At 46.4% G+C, this 12,729-nt stretch overlaps 1 protein-coding gene across 1 annotated transcript in view; it reads left to right on the top strand.

Annotated features, from left to right (window-relative positions):
• Window positions 1–12,729, top strand: part of LOC142003434 (venom factor-like) — a 58,654-nt gene that overhangs the window by 33,869 nt on the left and 12,056 nt on the right. Inside the window, exons 27-35 of the mRNA XM_074980393.1 lie at window positions 427–586; window positions 1,109–1,204; window positions 4,636–4,786; window positions 6,111–6,274; window positions 9,663–9,821; window positions 10,871–11,018; window positions 11,127–11,132; window positions 12,420–12,471; window positions 12,570–12,657. Of these exons, the coding sequence (XP_074836494.1) occupies window positions 427–586; window positions 1,109–1,204; window positions 4,636–4,786; window positions 6,111–6,274; window positions 9,663–9,821; window positions 10,871–11,018; window positions 11,127–11,132; window positions 12,420–12,471; window positions 12,570–12,657 (1,024 nt within the window). The remainder of the gene's footprint in view (window positions 1–426; window positions 587–1,108; window positions 1,205–4,635; window positions 4,787–6,110; window positions 6,275–9,662; window positions 9,822–10,870; window positions 11,019–11,126; window positions 11,133–12,419; window positions 12,472–12,569; window positions 12,658–12,729) is intronic.

A 12,729-nucleotide genomic window follows, 5' to 3' on the forward strand; every position in this document is an offset into this window, starting at 1 on the left:
TCAGGAATCACTGTGTTAGGTGGCTCGTTGGTAGCTGGCTCAGACTCACTGTCGCCATCTTGATGGCTGTTCACTGGTGTGTGTGAAGTGAGTTAGATGACAGTGCCCCTCACCGTGCCAGTCAGACCAGTACAGGTGGTGAGAGCTTGGCATCTCTCAAGCAGCGTCAGCTGTGGTAGGCTTCGGATGGGAGTCTCACCAGAAAACCCCACGCAATGGGAAGCCATGCTCTGGAGGCACTTTCCCAGACATCTCCCCGAGCTCCATCCTGTCTCTGGTTACCACAAACTGGCCCACAGTCGCGTCGCTCCATTTGCTGATGCAGAATTTCTCAGCTCGTGCCTGAGCACAGACAGTCCCGTTTTCACCCTGAGAGCAAAATCAGGAAAGCAGCCGTGACCATGATGTGCCTGATTCTGCCCTCAGGCTGACGGCGTATGTGGTGAAGGTCTTTGCCATGGCTAAGAAACTGGTGCCCATTGACAACCAAGTTATCTGTGGAGCAGTGAAGTGGCTGATCCTGGAAAAGCAGAAACCGGATGGGGTCTTCCAGGAAGATGCTCCTGTGATCCACGGCGAGATGGTTGTATGTGTTTCCTTTGACTTCTACACACCAATCATGACATTGGTTTCCCAGGCAGATCCTTGGGGCTGAGAATGCCTTGTCCCTACCTCTCATGCGCTCCATCCCAGCTTTGGTGATTTGCATTGTCCTGGAGGAGCACAGCCGAATTGGTGGTTCACAGGCCAAAATTTGGTCTTTAAATGTTGCTGGGGTTTGATCAGTGAACTGCAAGAGGAGCTAATGGTGGGACCTGAGCACAGGCCTGGTGAACCACACTCACATTAATTGAATATGAAGCATCTCCATTGACTTGGCTAGAGTTCCTCCACATTGACAAAGGAGAACCTAGCCCAATCCACAACAGGTACTCATTAGCCAATGCAAGGTTCAGTGATAGGTTGGACCATGGCTGAGAGTCCATTCTTGGGCAGCTTTCTTGTTTTCTGATATAATTTCATATGCTGTGTGCCTGGGATTAATTCTTTCTTCTCACTGAACTCAGGGGATTTTCTAATCCCAAGTCTGTCTTTTCTTCCCCTTTAGGGAGGGTACAAAGGCGCTGAGCCTGAAGTATCTTTAACAGCTTTTGTTCTGATTGCACTTCAAGAGGCCAAGGAAATCTGCAAGGAGCAAGTCAACGTAAGTATCCCTGCTCTGTATCTTCACTTCTGCATTCACACCCAGGGTTTTCCATCTATGCAGCCTTACAAACCACACCTGTGGCTTGTGAGCATGCGATGCGTAGGATTTGCTGGGGAAGGAGCTTGTGGTGTTGCCAGATATTTGTCTCTTCTTTACACACCTGCTAAGGTGCTCAGGTCTCACAGGCCACTGTGAGGTATCTCCTGGGAGCTGTAGTCAGGAACCAGGGATCCCATTGTGCCAGACACAGTACAAACACAAAATTAGAACTCTCCCTACCCCAGAGAGTTTGTAATCTGAGCACACAGGAGTATTCAGAGAAACTGGAAGGCTCAGGGGATTAATTGCAACACATTGATAGACTGAGATTTAAAATTCTTAGAAAAAGAGGCTTATGAAATTCTCTAGTATCTTGCTCCATCATTAACCATGTGACAGAGTTACATCTCCGCAGTGTCAAAGGCTACGTCTACACTAGCCCCAAACTTCGAAATGGCCACGCAAATGGCCATTTTGAAGTTTGCTAATGAAGCGCTGAAATGCATATTCACCGCTTCATTAGCATGCGGGCGGCCGCGGCACTTCGAAATTGACGCGCCTCGCCGCCGCGCGGCTCGTCCCTACGGGGCTGCTTTTCGAAAGGATCCTGCCTACTTCGAAGACCCCATATTCCCATGAGCAGATGGGAATAAGGGGACTTCGAAGTAGGCAGGGTCCTTTCGAAAAGGAGCCCCGTCGGGACGAGCCGCGCGGCGGTGAGGCGCGTCAATTTCGAAGTGCCGCGGCCGCCCGCATGCCAATGAAGCAGTGAATATGCATTTCAGCGCTTCATTAGTAAACTTCGAAATGGCCATTTGTGTGGCCATTTCGAAGTTTGGGGCTAGTGTAGACACAGCCAAAGAGATCATTTCAGTAAGAACTCAGACAGCTAGATAACACCAGAACTGCCTTTCTACCCCCTCCGTGTGGGCAGAATTAACCCTCAACCCTCTCCCACAACAGTTGTAAACAGGTGTCTTTTGCCATACGCTCAGGTCACCACATTTGAGCTATTTCTGACCAAGGTGGGGAACAACTTCCAGAGTCTTGGAGATCTTGTAGAGAACATTGGCAGCTGCATGGCATGAGAAGAGAGGCAATCATCTGCAGGATGAAGGCAGCATGGCCTAGTGTGTAGCAAACTACTTGAGGCTTCAGGAGCCTGTGGTCCTAATCCCACGTTTGCTGGAGGATCTCGGCCAAATAACTTTTCTGCTCTGTGCCTCATAATACAGGTCTAACGAGACCAACCTCCTTGGAAAAGTGCTTGGAGATTTGCTGCTGAAACATCTGATATAAGAACTGGGTGTTATTAGATCCCATGCTCTGGTCACAGCAACCTGCGTAGAGACTGACAACATGACCACTTTGTGGGTGTTCATTAGCCACCCTGCAAAGAGCTTTGTACTGGGGTCTTATTCCATTTCTCCGAATGCAACTGGCAGCCTTGCAAGAGAGACAAAAGACCGAGTGGGATGTGAAGACAACACAACCCTCTCTCATCCTGGGGAAGCTTGTTTGGCCACTGTATCCTTTCTGGGACTACAGAGAGGATATCTTAAGAATATAAGAACAGCCATACTGGGTCAGACCAAAGGTCCATCCAGCCCAGTAGCCTGTCTGCTGACAGTGGCCAGTGCCAGGTGCCCCAGAGGGGGTGGACCGAAGACAATGATCAAGTGATTTGTCTCCTGCCATCCGTCTCCAGCCTCTGACAATCAAAGGCCAGGGACACCATTCCTACCCTTGGCTAATAGCCTTTTATGGACCTAACCTTCATGAATTTATCTAGCTCTTTCTTAAATTCTGTTATAGTCCCAGCCTTCAGAGTCTCCTCTGGCAAGGAGTTCCACAGGTTGACTATGTGCTGAGTGAAGAAGAACTTTCTTTTATTAGTTTTAAACCTGCTACCCATTAATTTCTTTTGGTGTCCTCTAGTTCTTGTATTATGGGCACAAGTAAATAACTTCTGCTTATTCACTGTCTCCACACCTGCCATAATTTTATTTACCTCTATCATGTCCCCCCTCAGTCTCCTCTTTTCTAAACTGAGAAGTCCCAATCTTTTTAGCCTCTCCTCATACAGGACCTGTTCCAAGCCCCTAATCATTTTAGTTGCCCTTTTCTGAACCTTTTCCAGTGCCAGGATATCTTTTTTTTAGGTGAGGAGACCACATCTGTACACAGTATTCAAGAAGTGGGCATACCATGGATTTATATAGGGGCAGTAAGATACTCCTTGTCTTATTTTCTATCCTTTTTTTAATAATACCTAACATCCTATTTGCCTTTTTGACTGCCTTTGCACACTGCGTGGATGTTTTCAAGGAACTATCCACGATAACTCCAAGAGCTCTTTCCTGATTAGTTATAGCTAAATTAGCCCCCATCATATTGTAAGTATAGTTGGGGTTATTTTCTCCAACGTGCATTACCTTACAATTCCTTCAGAATTGCCTCCATCTTTCTTCTTCAGGCTTGCCAGTCCTACATTTGTTCCCTGTGCTCTGCACCCTACTGGACACTGTCTGGACACTGTTTTGTTGGCTGTCTTCTTGTTTTCTGCCTGTAAATGTTACTCTTAAGTGACTGCCTAATACAATTCCCTTCACGGGAATGGCTGCTCCATGCCCCACTGACACTCCACTCTCTGCTCTGCCTTTTCCACAAAACCCTGCCCTTGCTCCTTATCTTTCTGTCCCACCTCCCTCAGGTCCTCCCCTTGCCCCATCGATTCCTATCCCTTCTCCACCCCTTCCCCAGAGGCTCCACCTTTTCCAACCCCTGCTCCCGCCCTCCCTCAAAGTCACCCTTCACCCATCAGTATCACAATAATGTTTCCAGCATTCTTTTTGTGGCTTCACATCTCACTAATGTCCCCGAATATTCTGAACCTATAAGCTTTGTTTTCTATAAGCTTCGAGGAAACATTTCTGTGTGCTTATATATGGCATGAATAAGTGTAGGTTGAAAGCTCCGAGCATGCAAACATATTGTCTTATACAACGGGGATGAATCATGCATGGGAATCAAGCATCAAAGTTGTGAAATGGGCAACAAATGCAATAAAAAAATAAGGTATTCAAAATTTAACCAATAGAAGGAGAGTACCAAAAACGTTCCTCGTCTACGTTGCTATTTGGGCTTAGGTTGGCTCGGACACAGATTTTGGACATGCTCCTGATGACATTCTATATGTGGTCCAGATATATCTCCTTCCTCTGCCTCAAATATCTCATTTCCAGGCCTGTAAGCCTCCCCTGTCTTAAACAGCATAACGTGCATGGTGAAGCTGGAAGCCAGGGGAATGGATAACGTCTTAACACCCGCCAAAACCCCAGCCTAACTCCTGAGTTTGATTTTCTTTTACTTTCTGTGTTGCCTCCTAGAGTCTGGAAGGCAGCATCAACAAAGCTGCTGAATTCTTAGCCCAAAAGTACCAGGATCTCCAAAGGCCTTACACAGTGGCTCTTGCATCATATGCCTTAGCAATGGTCGGGAAATTGAAGACCGAGAAGGCACTCATGAAAGTTTCGCAAGGTAAATCAGGCATCTTATCAACAACTGCAAAAACATGGCCAAGTCAGAATGGGGTTCAGAGAGGAGAAGCAATGGTGGCTGTAAAGGGATTTAATTTATGAGGCATAACAGGCATAAGTTTGTTTCCTTTGCCCAGATTTGAGCTTTATCGGAGTGTATGTAAATCCACAATAACTCTCCTGACTGGAGTGGAGTTACTCCAGATTTACACCCTTGTGTCTGCAATCTGGATGTTGCAGACTTTATGGTGTTACTTGACCTCATGAGGAATCTGAGGGTACATCTACACAGCAAAGTTATTTCAAAATAACTTTGCGAGCATCTACACCACATACACCCTGTTTCGAAATAAATTCAAAATAGCAAGCACATTATTTAGAATTTTGTGAACTTCATTGCAGGAGGAATAATGCCTATTTTAAAATAGCTATTTCAAAATAGTTGCTGTTAAGACATGAAAAACCGCTACAGTAAACCACTGAGATATGCGCAATCAAGTTGCATGTGTCTCGGGTTAACGTGACTGCTGCCCCTGACAAGACTGGGGAAACTGCTCCTGTCGGGGCAGCAGCTGCTCTTGTCAGTCGCAGCAGCCGAGAGTCAGGCCCTCAGCTGCCGCTCCGACAGGAGCGGGGAAACTGGTGAAGGCACCAGCCCTGGTCAGTTTCTACGCCGTGCAAGTGGAGAGGAGCTGGGAGCCAGGCTGCCAGCTGGTCCCTGGCTCACCTCAACTCACGGGACCGGGAAGCCAATCAGGGCTGGTGCCCTCAGCAGTTTCCTGGCTCCCCCAAGTTGTGTGGGAAATTTGCCTTATGCGGGGGTTGCGAGAACACAACCCCTGTGTGAGTCAGGGGGTCTGCTGTATTTTGAAATAAGCCATAATGGTGTCCAATGGCACTGTTTCGAAATAGGCACCATATATCTGGACATGCTGTTTCCAAATAGCTAGGTGCTGTTTCAAAATGCATTCTTGTATGTAGCTGTGTTATTTCAAAATAAGACATCTCAGAATAGCTATTCCAGAATGGCTTATTTTGAAATAATGCTGCTATGTGCATTTTTGTAAGTAGCGAGGTTAACACCAAGGAACATCCCTGTGGCCCATCACCAATTCCTATCCTAACTGAAACAAGCCTCTGAGATCCCAATATTGGTTAGCTGTGCGACCTGCAAGAGGTAGCAACTGGGAGCCATGGGTTTGTTAGAGTTACTGATTCTCCTCACAGAAAGCTGTGGAAGGAGCCGGGACAAGGTATTGTGCAGTCAGAAGGTGTGGATGTCCTTGGGATGGTTCCTTTAGCTGGCCTTCTTTGTTACTGTCTAGGTGGAAGTAGCTGGGAAGAGCGGAATGCCCACATCTTCAACATTGAGGGCACCTCGTATGCCTTGCTGGCCTTGCTGAAGATGGAGAAGTATGAGTTGACCAATCCCATAGTCAGATGGCTGAGAGAGCAGAACTATTACGGAGGGGGATATGGATCTACCCAAGTAAGTTTCATCCTTATAATCCAGTGCATCCATCTAAGGCCACATTTTGTAGGAAGGTCTCCTGCTGGAAGGGAGTCTGGCATTGTACAAAGTCCTGAAGAATGCACGGTAGAGAACAATCCTGCATTGCCTGGAAGATGGGCGATGTGACCCATCAGGTCTGGCAGAGGCCAGCATAGGCGCATATCTGAACTGTCTCACGAGAGGCTCCATCCCGCCAAGATTATGGGTGCAAGCTCATGCTTCACTTTGAGGCATTTAGTTGTCCCCCAGCAGTCACTGGGCCCTTCTCTTCCTGTGAGCAGAAACACACGTGCATTTGGACTTTTTCTAATGTTTGTTTTGGTTTTGTCCATTGGTCTGGAGATGGGGTGCCAGACGTGTTGGACCAATGGTCTGAGTCCGTATGACAAAGCCATGGTGGATCATGACTAATCTGAATTGATTTGGCTTTAATACATCTCTAAGTAAAACTGTAAGGTTATTTTTTTTTAAATTATGCTTTTTCAAGGCACTGGAGAAGATAAAAGTCCTACTACTACTGACAGCTAACTACAGGTTACTATGGAGTGTCCTCAGGTATCACTCCCTTCCTGATCTACGGGGGCCACTAGGAACTATAGGGATGGTCTGTGTCCAGCAATCTCTACACAGAATCCCCTTTACATTCGTTGCTACAGAGTCTTGTCTTTTCTCTATCTAAAAGAAGGGTTCAAGCTCAGGTGTGAATGGTCTGTTTGTGGTGTTATGGGCCATGTCTTCAATCTCTAACACCTTTCTGTGTGTGCCACAGATATCTATCCACACATAGAAGGATTCACTGTCTTGTTGCACTCTGTCCACTTGACAACTGGCCCCAGTTATTGGCTAGGGAAGATTGGAAGCTAATTGACCATGAGCTCTATTCCTGGCTTAGCCACTGGCTTCCTGGAAGACCCTGGGAAAATTACTTCCCTGCACTATGCCACCATTTCCCCATCTGTAATATGGGGCTAGAGATATTATACAGCTTTGTAAAATGCTTTGAGGTCTACTGATGAAACACACTATAGCAGGGTGAGGTAATACTGGTATAGAATCATAGAACCATAGGGTAGGAAGAGATCTCAGGAGGTCATAAAATCAGATAATTCTAGGCCTGGAAGGGACCTTGAGAGGTCATCGAGTCCAGCCCCCTGCCCTCATGGCAGGACCAAGTACTGCTTAGACCATCCCTGATAGACATTTATCTAACCTATTCTTAAATATCTCCAGAAATGGAGATTCCAGAACCTCCCTAGGCAATTTATTCCACTGTTTGACCACTCTGACAGTTAAGAACTTTTTCCTAATGTCCAACCTAAACCTCCCTTACTGCAGTCTAAGCCCATTGCTTTTTTTCTATCCTCAGAGGCCAAGAAGAACAAGTTTTCTCCCTCCTTCTTATGACACCCTTTTAGATACCTGAAAACCACTATCATGCCCCCTCAATCTTTTCTTTTCCAAACTAAACAAGCCCAATTCTTTCAGCCTTCCTTCATAGGTCATGTTCTCTAGACCTGTGATAATTCTTGTTGCCTTTTTCTGGACCTCCTCCAATTTCTCCACATCTTTCTTGAAATGCAGTGCCCAGAACTGGACACGATACTCCAGCTGAGGCCTAACCAGCGCAGAGTAGAGGAGAAGAATGATTTCTCATGTCTTGTGCACAACACTCCTGTTAATGCATCCCAGAATCATGTTTGGTTTTTTTTGCAGCAGCATCACACTGTTGACTCATTTTAGCTTCCACTATAACCCCTAGATCCCTTTCTGCCATACTCCTTCCTAGACAGTCTCTCCCCATTCTGTATGTGTGAAACTCATTGTTCCTTCCTAAGTGGAGCGCTTTGCATTTGTCTTTATTAAACTTCATCCTGTTTACCTCAGACCATTTCTCCAATTTGTCCAGATCATTTTGAATTATTACCCTATCCTCCAAAGAAGTTGCAACCCCTCCCACCTTGGTATCATCTGCAAACTTAATAACCATACTTTCTATGCCAATATCTAAATCTTTGATGAAGATATTAAACACAACCAGTTCCAAAATAGACCCCTGCAGAACCCCACTTGTTATACCGTTCCAGCAGGATTGAGAACCATTAATAACTACTCTTGGAGTGCGGTTATCCAGCCAGTTTTGCACCCACCTTAAGTTGTATTTACCAAGTTTATTGATAAGAATATCATGTGAGACCATATCAAGGTGAGGTGAAGAGGGGAATTCATATTCCTTACTAAAGTCTAGGTGTACCACATCCACCACTTCTCCCTTATGCACAAGGCTCGTTATCCTATCAAAAAAAGCTATCAGATTGGTTTGACATGTGTTCTTTACAAATCCATGCTAGCTGTTCCCTATCACCTTACCACCTTCCAAGTGTTTGCAGATGATTTCCTTAATTACTTGCTCCATTATCTTTCATGGCACAGAAGTTAAACTGACTGGTCTGTAGTCTCCTGTGTTGTTCTTATTCCCCTTTTTTATATATGGGCACCATATTTGCCCTTTTCCAGTCTTCTGGAATCTTTCCTGTCTCCCATGATTTTCCATCAAGTCCAACCCCCTGCTCAAAGTAAGACCAGTCCCAACAAAGTTATTCCAGTCAGGCTTTGTCAAACCAGGTCTTAAAAACCTCTAGGCATGAAGATTCCACCACCTCTCTAGGTAACACATTGCAGTGCTTCACCACCCTCCTGGTGAAATAGTTTTCCTGATATCCAACCTAGACCTCTCCCTCTGCATCTTGATACCATTGCTCCTCATTCTGTCATCTGTCACCACTGGAAACAGCCTCTCTCCATCCTTTTTGTAATCACCTTTCAGGTAGCTGAAGGTTGCTATCAAATCCCCCCTCACTCTTCCCTTCTGTAGGCTAAATAAGCTTAAGTCCTCAACCTCTCCTCATAAGTCATGTGCTTCATCCCCCATCATTTTTGTTGCCCTCCACTGGACTCTCCAATGCATCCAAGTCCTCTTTGTAAGGGGGTCCCCAGAACTGGACACAGTATTCCAGATGTGGCCTCACCAGTGTCAAATAAAGGGGAATAACCACTTCTCTAGATCTGCTATCAGTGCTCCTACTAATGCAGCCCAATATGCCGCTAGCCTCCTTGGCTATAAAGGCACATTGTTGATTCATGTCCTGCTTCTCATCCACTATAATGCCCAGGGCTTTTTCTGCAGAACTGCTGATTAGCCAGTCAGTCCCCATTATTCAACCCTTGCCTGTGTGACACCCCGCATGAACATGGTGCTTTCTTTCATTGTATTTTTGATTCCTCTTCATTAAAGAGTCTATTTAGAAGTCATCAGATGTTCAGTGCAAGAAGCTGTTAACCTTTTGTCTTCTCCCCTGTGTCCTAGGCTACCGTCATGGTGTTCCAGGCGCTTGCTCAGTACCAGATAGACATGCCACAGGAGAAAGACCTGAGTTTGGATGTTGCTATTCACCTACCGCGTCGGGCTAATCCAATAAATTATAGATTCATAAATCAGAACGCTCTGGTGTCCAGATCGGCAGAGGTATCGTGCTTCTCTGTGTAATTAATACAGACCACTGATTAGTGGGCTAGACCCACCTCTCCAAACCATTTGGTGGGGAGGTGAAGAGGGGAATTCATATTCCTGGCATCAGGTCCAAACACATCCACACTTTTTACTCTGATTTTTAAGACCAGAAGGAAGGAACCATTAGGATAATCTATTCTGATCTTTGGCATGAGCTTTGGGTAACGTCTAGCTGAGCTGTGAGATGTTTCTTCAATGCTCAGTCTTGATTTAAAGAGTCAAAGCGATGGAGACTCCATCGCATCTGGTGAGGCTCTGGGTTCGAGGTAGTCAGGCCTGGTGGTGGGAGCTTCCTGTAGAGTCAGGACAGGGTCAAGGGCAATGCTGAAATCTGAGTCCAGGGACAGGCCATAGGTCAGAGCAGACACGTCGAATCAGGACCGAAGTCAGTCTGGGGGCAGATCAACAGTCAGTGCCAGGTTGGAGCCAGTCTGAGGTGGGTGCACGCTGGAGTGGGTCTGTAACAAGACTGGAGCACAGTCAGGGCAGGGCATGGACAGGGATGGATCAAGGCTGAGGCAGGAACAGGAACTGGATCAAAGGCAGCCCAGAAGCCTGGGGAGTCTTAACACCACAAGGCAGCAGGAAGGTGCCTGGCAGAGACTGACTCTTCCAAGGACAGTGAAAAACCTGTGCCTGGGGGCCATATACCTCAGGCCCTGCCCAGGAAGAGGCTGTTGAGGGGAGAGTCACAGCAGCGGAGTGAGCAGCCTTGGGCTGGCTGTGGGCTTACCTCTCACAACCCGAGCTAGTTATTCTAGGGTCCGTGACCCAGACTGTGTGGTTTGGAGCTAAATCCAGACGTAGAAGGATCTGGAGAAACAATGTGTGTGGAGATCAAAGAGTTACTGCCTGGAAAGGTAACCTTTATCTCATTCACGTCTCTGCAGAGTCCCCCAGCCCCTCTGGGTGAATGACTATAGATTCATTTCCCCTGAATAATAATAATAATAATAATAACAACAAAAGCACAAAAGACAATTAAACTTGGCCCAACTTTCCAGACCAAATGGAATGAAGACTTCACTGTGAAGGCACAAGGAAAAGGGCAAGGGACCTTGACTGTAATGACGATTTATAACGCAAAGCTCCGGGAAGATGCAGCTCAGTGTAAGAAGTTTGGCCTGAGTGTATCTGTGGAAGAAGCCCGAGGTGGTAAGTAACCTCCTGTCTTTTCTCTTCTGAAACCTGCTGTCGATGCTCATGGTTGGTCACAGGGACTCAGATACACCCTTTAAAATGCACAGTAACTATTGACAGCAACAGGTAAATGAAACAATATCTCTGTAATCAGAGTGGAGCGGTGAAGAGCTGGAATGTGTTACCTAGAAAGGTGGTGGAATCCCCATCCCTAGAGGTTTGTAAGTCCTGGCTTAGCAAAGTCCTGGCTGGGATGAGTTCGTTGGGGTTGATCCTGCCTTGAGCAGGGGTCTTGACTCGATGACCTCCTGAGGTCTCTTCCAGGCCTAGGATTCTGTGATTCTACATTTTCAACTTTGGGAAGTCTTTTGTGAAGTTTCTTCACACTCTCCAAGTTCCCAAGTCCTACAAAATTATACCCATAGGGCAGAGACAACATGGTATGTCCAGGCATCACATGTTCTAAGTTGTAACTAGTGCAGGTCGTTGCCGATCAGAGGGAGCAGGTGCTGCCTTGTCTCATCATGGCCCTTATTCACAGCAGAGTTGAAGCATCAGCTGTGGAAGGGAAGACAGGCCAGCTACTCTGGGTAGTCTCTCCCTCTGAAGTAGAGATGAGTCTATGCCAGGAAGTCTAGTTACAGACCCAAACTTCCAGTGAACACATTTCCAGACAGTGTGGATGTGAATTCAGCCTGGGACTGATTTCAGAATCTTCGGAGCCTGAAGCACAAGCCTCTGCTGCTTGGGAAAAGGAGTTTTCCTTTAGCTGTAAAGTAGCTGATTGTTACAGTAGCTATGGCTGGCCACAAAACCACACATTGGACCAGCATAGGATCAGTGTTCCCTGTAAGCTGAGGGTTTGAGCAGCTGCCCAGGAGAGATGCAGGTGCCACTTAGATGATTAGGAGAGTGCTCACAGTACCCACAGCTGGCAACAGGTGTTTCTGCTTGTGGTGCTCATCCCCATATGTCTTGTGCACATAACAAAATTTTTCACACCCATGGATGGTAAATGTTAGCAGGAACCCTGATACGGATCCAGGATTTTGGCTCTGCTTCTTATGGAAACAGGAGGCAGCCATGAATTTTGGCCCCAGTTCGTAGCCTTTCCAGCTATTCATGGAGTTCACACTTATGGGTCTCTCTGTTTCAGTCTCATCTTTCTGATAACCATAGACTGTATTTCATTTGCACCACCCTGCTGATTTCTTAGCTTGCATGGGGGAGATAGGCAGAATTATTTGTGGGCTGCAGGGGAGTCTTGTTGAGGAATTTTTCGCACCTACTGTAGGATCTGTTTTATTCCTAAGCCATAAAAGTACACCTGAAATAGCAGAGCAAATTAGGGCTTATCTTGTATGAAATTTACATGGAGATATTAATTTCTTTTCTCTTCTGCAATGTTTCTAGCTAAGAAGCCAGAAGGAGCAATGCGTTCCGTCAATATTAAAATCTGCATCAGGTATGGAGTTATAAAGCAACAGGAACGGGCAGAGCTCAAGCAAAATCAACATTTAAGTGACATATTCTGATCAAAGGGGTGTTTTCTCTTCTCGTTAGGTTCCTGGGCCAAGTTGATGCCACAATGTCCATCATCGATGTCTCCATGCTGACTGGCTTCTCACCAGACGTGGAGGATCTTAAGAGAGTAAGTCAGTGTAATCTGAGCACAGGAAATCTCATAAACTGTGCAGTGGCTCGGCTGGGGCTTTCAGATGGG

The sequence above is a fragment of the Carettochelys insculpta genome, chromosome 29, assembly GCF_033958435.1.
Source record: "Carettochelys insculpta isolate YL-2023 chromosome 29, ASM3395843v1, whole genome shotgun sequence".
NCBI classification, from domain to species: domain Eukaryota; kingdom Metazoa; phylum Chordata; order Testudines; family Carettochelyidae; genus Carettochelys; species Carettochelys insculpta.